Source organism: Netta rufina (genome assembly GCF_964035555.1).
Source record: "Netta rufina genome assembly, chromosome: 26".
Taxonomy (NCBI): Eukaryota; Metazoa; Chordata; class Aves; order Anseriformes; family Anatidae; genus Netta; species Netta rufina.
Genome location: NC_140150.1, coordinates 284,302 through 293,677, shown reverse-complemented (window position 1 = coordinate 293,677; position 9,376 = coordinate 284,302). Strand labels below are relative to the sequence as shown.

At 38.8% G+C, this 9,376-nt stretch overlaps 1 protein-coding gene across 2 annotated transcripts in view; it reads right to left on the bottom strand.

Moving 5' to 3' along the window:
- Positions 1 to 5,780: 5,780 nt before the first annotated feature.
- The window catches only part of TRIM33 (tripartite motif containing 33), a gene marked incomplete at its 5' end in the record, with an annotated part of 34,406 nt that continues 30,810 nt past the window's right edge, over positions 5,781 to 9,376 (bottom strand). For both annotated transcript variants that reach the window (XM_084302062.1, XM_084302063.1), the window contains one exon: positions 5,781 to 9,360. In XM_084302062.1, the coding sequence (XP_084158188.1) occupies positions 9,148 to 9,360 (213 nt within the window). In that variant the 3' untranslated portion in view covers positions 5,781 to 9,147. The remainder of the gene's footprint in view (positions 9,361 to 9,376) is intronic.

Here is a 9,376-nt window from a genome sequence, read left to right as displayed (position 1 = left end):
CACCCAAGCCAAGAGTGCTTGTGTGCACACTCCTGGTGACAACATCATGCCACAAAGGCCTGCCAGGTATTTTCCACTTAGGGTTATTAAGGACCTAAGCTTTAGGAATATTATGGCAGCAAATCCTTTTTCCCAGACATGGTACCACCCCATAAGAATGAGAGTAAGCCTGGGATCAGACGTATTTCAGTTCCCGAACCTGATTTATCAAGTTAGCCACTCTCTCCTCCCAGGTCAAAAACATATTTCTGTGATGTTGTGAAAGCCCCAAGTGTAGCTGATGCTTGATACGCAGCTATAAGATGGATCAAGATGGCCTTTGTATAAAAATTAACAACAGATTTTAACACATTCTTTTTCTGAGAACAGATTACGAACTGCTGCTTTTAGGGTCTCATTTCAACCCTCTGTCCAGTGGACAGATGGCCAGTATTACTGCATAATTTATTTTTGAAAGATTGCACTTTCCTCAAAGCCCAATAAAATGCTGGTGTCAAAATTCAGAAAACAGATTAACATTTGTATTCAGTAATAAAGTGCTAAGGATTGCCAAGAAGCCTTGGCTCTGATACACTCCTCAGCCACTGTAACTCAGTAAAGCAGAGGGCAGCCTTTCTAAGCATAACCGCAGTTGTCTCCTGGTCTTCCCTGGTGGCACAAAGTGTTTCCAGACCACAACAAGCGTTTTGATCAAGGATTTCCACTGACAGTTTACATGACATTTCTAAACCTGTGTACACAGGCAGCTCTAGCAGCTATGAGGTGAGTAGTCTTTAGACTTGAAACAGCCCGGGACTGTAGTACATACGGGTTTGTCCTAGCAAAATTTCTACCATTAAAAAAATAAAATAGCTAGGCACAGAGGAGCTGGAAAAAAGAATCCAGAAAGTCCCATGTTTCTGCAAGGCACAGTAAGAGACTGAGCACATCCACCTGCCACTATCATGCCCCAACACTGGGGGCAATAGCAACTGGCAGAAGAGAGACTCCAGGAGGTTGCAAGCCCAGCCCTCTCTGGAGTTTTACTGACTTTAAATCATAACTGTTTTCATGGAAACAGAAAAACTATGAAAAAAAATAGTCTAAACCTTCAGAAAGAAACAGGCTAAATTGATAGCTGTAATGGAAAATAAGGAGTTATAAGCTGTTTATTCTCAAGGCACTTACAAAATCTTTTCCATATTCTCATTATTTTTATCTCTCCCAGTGGAAATATATGTAATAAAAACGGCAATATTTCTATAATAGAGAAAGCAGAAACAATGGTGCCTTTGAGAAAAAGTGTAGTAATGTTTTTATTACAAGAGAAATTAACATGTGAAAAGAAACCTGAAAGCTCCTTGATTAACCTGCTCGATCATTCTCTTCATTCTCTAGCTAGCATCACAGACCACAGTACCTACTTCCCCTGTAGTTCCAGTGTTTCTCATTCAGCACTTCACAGAGGCCCCATACTAGTCTCAAATAATGCTTTTCAGATGGGCATATCCTGTACCCATGGGGCCGCCGTGACAGCCTATGGGCCTGATGCACCTCTGTGGGAGATCACTTGTCTTTCCCAAAGTTTCCCTCCAGGGACTGACAGCTTCTTATCTGCCTTACTCTGTGGTAGCCAGTCCATCTGACTCGAGCCTAGCATCAGGGCTTTGGGCACTAAATCTCTCCTACTCGTGCAGGTGCCTCCGTGCCCCCAGAGACACCATGGCAGGGTCAGGGGCCCTGCTGCCAGGCCTGTCTGCCACGGCGCAGACAATCCCAGCACATCCTGGACTGTGATGCCAACCCCTTCCACAAGACCCACAGACAGCAAGCCAAGTGATTTTCTGGCTAGACACATACAAATCTGCACCAGGCATCTCCGTTCCATGCACAGATTACTTTCAGAGCACTGGCTGCAATGTTCTTTCCTAGGATCACAACAGGGCTTTTGCTCTTATTAATGCAAAAGGAAAAAGAAAACCCTTGCCAATCACTTCACTACGTAGTTTCCCTCCACAGGTGACAGTAGACAGAAGAGTTAATCTAAAATGGCAATTTTTTCAGTAACAAGGATTTTCATAGAGAAACATTACCAGCTTCATCTATCAGCCATGAGGCAGTATACAGGACTTTCCCAAGATGTCGGTTTCTGTTTCATCTACTGCCCCACCGCTTCATATCCCCCAGCAAGAGGAGCATCAGGTCCAGCAGTCTGGAATAAGCCTTGCCAGTTGCCCGTAGAAAGAGCAAGAGGGCTATGCAACAGAAGAAAAGTAACAGGCTGCTTGCACCAGGCCCAAGATGTTTGGTATCACAGCCCAGCACTGGTGCCTGAATGCTCATTCTGGGGAGATGTCTGGGATAGCAGAGAAAAGGATCGTGCCTGCCTCATTGCAGGGTGCTTGCTGCTTCTGCCCATCTCAAATCTCAGGGCCAAAAGACTTCACTGTTTGTCTGTTTTAAAATCTATTTAGTTACTTACTGATAAAATCATTTTACGAGGCTCTGAAATTATCAGGCAAGGACACAGAGCTATTAGCACTGACAGGTCAGTTACTTAGTATGTTCTCTTGGATAAGAGTCAAACATCCTCTCCACCACTGCTCACCAGTAAAGTGCCCTATATCATCACAGCGAAAGTCAGTCCCAGCTGGGGGCAGCCCAGATGTGCAGAGGATGACAGCCTGGGGCCTGCAGTGCACTGGCCCCCAAGAAGCACACCAGGGGTCCCAGATCCAGAACTGCCTCTCTCAGTTGCTCTGCCCGAGCAGTCCTGGCTGGGATCACACTACAAAAAAGCATTCTGTACGTTATTACTAGAACTCAGGAACAAATGAGAAAAAAAAACAGTGCTTATCTTGAGAGAAGAATTAATTCATCAAGTGAACAAGAGTATAAGTTTTTCTATTGACTTTGGTGAAGCTCTGCCATCTTACACTACCTGAAGTGTGGCCTCCAAAAATCTTATCTCAGACACATGCAACCAGAAATCCATCTCTGTGAAGTCAGTCACTGTGTGCAGTAGAGGCAAGAAAGAGAGGCCTCCTTGGGAGGAGACGGTAGGATAGAGCCCAGCAATAAAATTATTGATTACTTTCTACATAACTTGGTTTTCAACAGCCAGCAGCACATAAGATGGCACGACACATTTATGTTCCGCTTAGACATTAAAAAGATAGTGTCAATCTAGAGAAAGATTAGATCAATTATAATTGGGCAGAACATTTAAATTGTTTTGACACGTCCACAATCCCCCACCATGACCAGCAGCACACTAAGTATTTCTCACTTGCTGAGAAAGGGAACTCAGAGAATGCAGAATTAACAAAGATCCAAGACACCAAGATAGGGGGAGAAATCTCCTGAATATCAAAGCAGATTATCGAACACTTGACATTCTGATTAATCATGTTTTTCAGAAGGAAGGAGAGTTGCACAAGGGTGGTACATCAGGAACAAACTGCAGCACCGGCAGGAGGCAGACTACATGCAGCTCTTCTACAGCCCCAGTCAGCTCTTCAGTTGTTGATAAAGGAAGAAATGAAATGCCTCAGTCTTACTGCCTTTGGAACTGCCCATCCTTCTAGGATTAAGTACTGTTCCTTAACTCATTCAGGGAAGTATAGGTCTTGCTTCCCAGGAAAAACCAGTCAGTGCCACGATTGTTGGTAACATTTGCTATTGCAGTACAGCTGTGCCGGAGCTCGAAGCAGGCTGAATTTAACCAACATCTGCTGCCTGATTTGACATGAAAAATCCAGGGCTAAGTTGAATGACAGGCTCAGATCCCCTCTAGTCTTAACCCTTTGCTTAGCACCAAGAATACAACAGCCCGAGGCAGGATCAGCTGCAGGGCCAGGGCACAGGGCTGCTGGCTATGGGTGGTGTTCAGACCTTGCTGCTTTGGGGAGCACTCAGCACGCACCTGCAGCGGCTACTAGCTGGGTTGCTTGCTCTGATCATAAAAAGAACCCAAGACACAACTTTTAGCATCAAGTAAATGAAGAGCATTGCTTGTTCTTTGAGATCAGCGCATAAACGGCCATGCTAGAGCACCATCTGCTGACTCCCACCGTACAAGAGTGCCACTTAGACCAGTATTTTCAGTCTTGGAACTGCTAACTGCTTGCTGCTGCACACAATGTAGCCCCAGGTGGTTCTATTTTAATTGCCACACTTAAAATTTCACCCAGATATTTATCTGTACTTTCTCACTACAGTTACCAGAAAATTCTCCTGCCAGATGTGAATTAGTAACCTAATGACCTAATTTGCAAAAAAGAAACTCAAATTGAAATATTCATTTTTCTAATTTAATAGAAATAACCAAAACAAAATGGTTTTCAAACAATGCTTAAACTGATCTAATACAACGTCTACAGCACATTCCAGAGCACTTAACAAGAAATATTTACAGGCAACTAATGTATTAAATAACTATTTAAAGAAAAACTTTTTTATTATTATTACACACCTGCAAAAAAAAAAAAAAAAAAGAAAAACAACACAGAAACAGAACAATTAGGAATTGTAAGCTTGTTCAAAAAAAAATTAAATATGATTATTTAGATAATACAATACCACAGAAACAGCACTTTCTGAATAATCATATTAAAAGATGAGCAAAGTTTACTATGTGCAAAAAAGTAGCAGTTTAGTTACTAGAAGCAAGAAATAATCGAAGAATGCCATGAATTTAACCCTTCCATGAATACATTTACAAGTAAAAACAGGCTTTCAGCTGCACAAATCTTCATAGATTTATATACATATATGGTGTTCTGAACTGAAGAAATTCCCCCATTTGCAGGCCATTAGCAGACATGCACTTTTTTATTTTTTAATGTTGCACTCACTCTAGAGTGAATGCTTCAACAGGTCAAACTTACAAAATTATTTTAGTACCTTCCCTTATACAAATTCAATAAATTCTAAAGAAAGCAGCCTTAAGCTGCTTAGATCACTCAATAGAAAAGGCCAAAACTGCATTTCAGACATTTAATAATTCACTTATAATAAAGATATCCAAATTAACTGCAATTTTTGAAAACTAATTCAATTCAATTATATTAGAAAGCGTATAAAGTTGAATCCCTGTTAACTAACACAGGAACTAGATGGAAGAGTTACTGTACATGTGTTTTGAGAAAATAAAAGAAATTGCCATATCTGAAGATACAATGCATATGTTCGATCTGAAATATGTCTATGTAAACTGTGGCATATACATTTTTTTTATTATTTTTAAAAAAGTACCTTCATTATTTACTCAAACACCTACTTTTTAAAAAAATATGTAACTTTCCCCAATTTTTAAAATAAAATGCCACACTATATTGTCAATAACTCCTGCACACTTTGTTTTTAAAAGCTAGGCTTGGTGATATGCATACAAACTTTCCTATAAAATCACTATCCAAAGGAAAGGATTCCTGTCATGCTAATAGGCAACAGATAAAGCAGTTTTATTGCTTTTTCCAAGGAAGAGTAGGAAAAACAAGAAAAAGCCTACTTCAGTACATCATACACACAGCTTTAAAACACTGTTGCCATTACCTAAACTTACAGAAGTCAGCCAATAAACTAGGTTATATAATAGAATGATAAATTTAAGCTAATTTTAAAGACTTCCGTTCCAGTGGTTTGCAGAAATGTTTATAAAACATTTCACTGATCCAGTGTTGAGTATGCTGACACGGTCAAATGTCACAAGTAATAGCAATAGCGACATTCAAAAAAAAAAAAAAAAAAAAAAAAAGCTATGTACATATAACAGAGCATTTCCATTTTTAAAAGTTTGGGGAATATCCTTTTTTTTGGATAGTAACTCAGCCTTGGTATACTATAGGCCACTTAAGACCTTAACCTATTTAGCTGGTTAAGATAGCACTAATCACTTGTAATTACATGGCAGGATACCTGCTGAGGTAATAGAGAAATCCACAAGTAGCATACTGTACACTTTTCATTCCTATTTCAAAAGCAAGTTGCCTTTTACTTCTTTGGATTAACTTAAACTTCAGGGTCATTTGCAACAAAAATTAAGACACAAATGGTCTTTTTGCAGAAATGCCTTAAATGAGAGCATACAATTACATCATATGCCAGACTACCTTCTTGCTATCATGTTAAAACACTACAACCAAGCAGATAAAGCAGCTGGCAAGGACAGTGCACCCACCATATCTTTTATCTGCAATAAGTTATGGAAGTTACGCTAATTCCCAGAGTAACACTGTCACTTGCACGTATTGCACTCACATCATCTGTCATAAAAAAGATGCTCAGAGTAACACAGTGGCCTGTTAATACAAAACTCACTAATTTGCTCTTGAACAAGTTACATACAACGTGGCACCAAAACATTGCTTTGACTGAGCAAACCCTGATCAGTTATGTGATGACCATTTATAGACCATTTATAGGATCAGGAGATGTACTAGCAGAGCTTATTTATATTTTTGAGTATTTATGAGTGGAACGTAGCTAATTTCAAAACAACCTTGAATTACTGTGTTTGGGGTTCAGAATGTTGTTTTGTTCCTTCATATAAAAGAAATGCTTAAAGTTTCTTGCACACAGGTCAAAATTCCACGTAACATACCGAAGGCTAATGAGCGGAATGGAAGGACCAGTTCTGGAAGTTCACTGGGTTATGTGCAAGAGTATAGCATCAACTCTCATCAAAGTCAAAGCTTAATATATGTGGTTTTGCAGGACTTCTGCAAGATTACAAAGTTTGTTTCACCCCCAATGAGAAGGCAGAAGAATTACTGGAGAGGGTATCTTAAAAACATTTAAACAACTGGTCTGGGGTCTGGTACTTCGGGAAAAAAACATATGCTACCATCCTTGCAGCAGCCAAGGTGCACATGCTTCCCCTGAACAAGTTTTGTGCTGTGGACCTTCTCCCACTCTGTGACCGAGTCTAGGATGCCATCATGCTTGTCCTATGCTTCAGTTCAGGCAGTAGGTATCTGCAGTCCGTGACTGGTGCCTCACAAAGTGAACAGTTAAGAAGCTGATGCCTGAAGGTACAGAACCTGGAGTGCATAAACACCATAAAAATAGTAACCCCAACTGAAGAAAATTCACAAGTATCTTATTTTCATTTCAATTTTAATAATATTCTTTTCCAAAATGAAAATGAGAAACTAGAAATGCGTAAGTAGGCAATAGACAGCTATTAAATGATCCCTTGTTACGATTAGTATCCTATTCACACATCCTTTTCTATGGGCTGTATGTTCATATAATACATGTTTAAGTAGGATAACTTCCTTTTGCATCCAACTAGTAAAAACTAAAATTAAGCTGACACTATATTAATGTCTTAGAAATGAAAAAAAAAAATAAAATTAGTTTGTCTCCACTGTATTGTTTATATTATTTAAAGAAGTGAGATTGAAGTTTCAAATACCTTCAGTCCCCTTATTTATTGTAAGGGAGGTATAGTCACAATGTACATCTACTTTGTTACTATAAAAAGAAATCAATCTCAAGAGGTTTGCATAAACATTGCTGAGAGCATATCTCAGTTTGATACATTGTGCTAAAAATACTGATCTTTACCATTATTATAGTAAAATACAGACAATGAACAGTCACAGGAATTGCCCATGCTTCATACAAAATCTTAATGGCAAATTCTGTTTTGTTTTGTTTTACTTTTAACAAGGTCTATACGAAGGCCAGAAATTACATTTTAGTTCTAGTATTGATTTCTGTCAGCAAAGAAGGAAATAACTGTTAAAAGCGTAATTACTTTGTAATGACCTAATTTCCAACCAGAAATGCTAGAATGAACACAGGACAGGGCGCAGTGGGAAGGCACAGCAGAGATGCCTGCCACAGGGTTTAGAGGAATAGGGAAATTGACCTGTTTTCAGTATTTGACCAGAAACCACTCAACATCAAATCCTGGCCTGTGCAAGTGCTTTGTTCCATAGAAGGATAAATTACCCAATCTCAACAGGTTTATTCCAATCTTTCTAGACATTTTGCTCACAAGTTGGTTCTGAAGAAAGTTCTGAGTAGTACTCTAATAAAAAGTAAGATAGAGCCTCAAAATTAATGCAATGTTAGAAACAGCATATATTACAAATCTTTTCTTATTAGGAACAATTAATAAGAATACATATTAGCTTAAAAACAGTTCAGCAAATGTTGCTGATCTGTAAGAAATCTCAGTTCACTATTTACAAATAAGACAAAGTGAATACAGGAAATTTTACACATTTGGTAGTTACTAGGTTATTGTTTGCCAAGTGGTCTATTAGAAACTGATATTTAGGAAGACTGGAAAAACATCCCAAACAGTTATTTATTACCTCTTCAGGTACAGAACATTCGGTAACAAATACTGAAGATAATAACATCCTGCCTTATTAGGGAGATCACGGACAGATGATATAACATGAGGACTTGTGCTACGAATGCTATTAAAACGTTCTGTGTACAGGATTTGTAATAAATACACCTAGGCCTACTGAAAATCAATTGTTGCAACAGCCAGTTTAGTCTTGCACCTGTCAAGAACTCACACTCCTGCACTTGCCAATTCAGAACAGTTTAATGATTTTTTTTCTTTTGCTATACATAAAATGTAGTAAAGAAAGTCAAATTTAGGTAACTGGATCAACACAGAAGATCAGTTATTCACAATACCGCTTAAATGAGATGATAAAAGCAATGACCCAACACACACTTAGGTTCACACAAAGAGGGGATTTCAGGAACGTTGCTTACAGTTTACACTGTAGTTCAGCATCAAGATAAGATACAGTAACTGTATTGGTCCAGTCCTGCAGAACATTTTACTAAGCAGTCTCATCTGTACATGGAAAATCTCTTTATCAAATCTGCTTCTCTTCAACATTCATTCACCTCTATCTGAGACCAGGACGAGCATGTCCCCTCCATCAGGGAAAAAAAAGGAAACAGAAAATAATCAAGGAAAAAAAAAAAAAGACACCAAAAATTCACGATACAGTTTTTCCCCTTTTGATGCCTTTCTGTACAAGTGTGGTTTATTTATTTTTTTTTTTTTTGTAGTCTAATACTGTTTAAAAAGCTACCAGCTTCTTCAAGATGGCCACTGTAGGCATAGTAATATTCCAGGAACACTTAAGTAACAGTTTTTACAATAAATTTAAGGTCCACTTTAGATTACTTTATATGCACTGGTCTCTCATCTGATTTTAGGCGTTTTCTACGTGGTTGTATAAAATCTTCATCGGAGTCCTCAGTTATTTCACCATCATCCTCTTCCTGCTCAAATTCAGGCAAAGGCTGGAAGGTCCTGTCTGGGTAGATCTCTGTAAGTTTATCTTCAAAGTATAATGCAACTGCCTTCCCTGCCTGTGCTACTTCTGAATCAGCCTGTAAATAAAAGAAG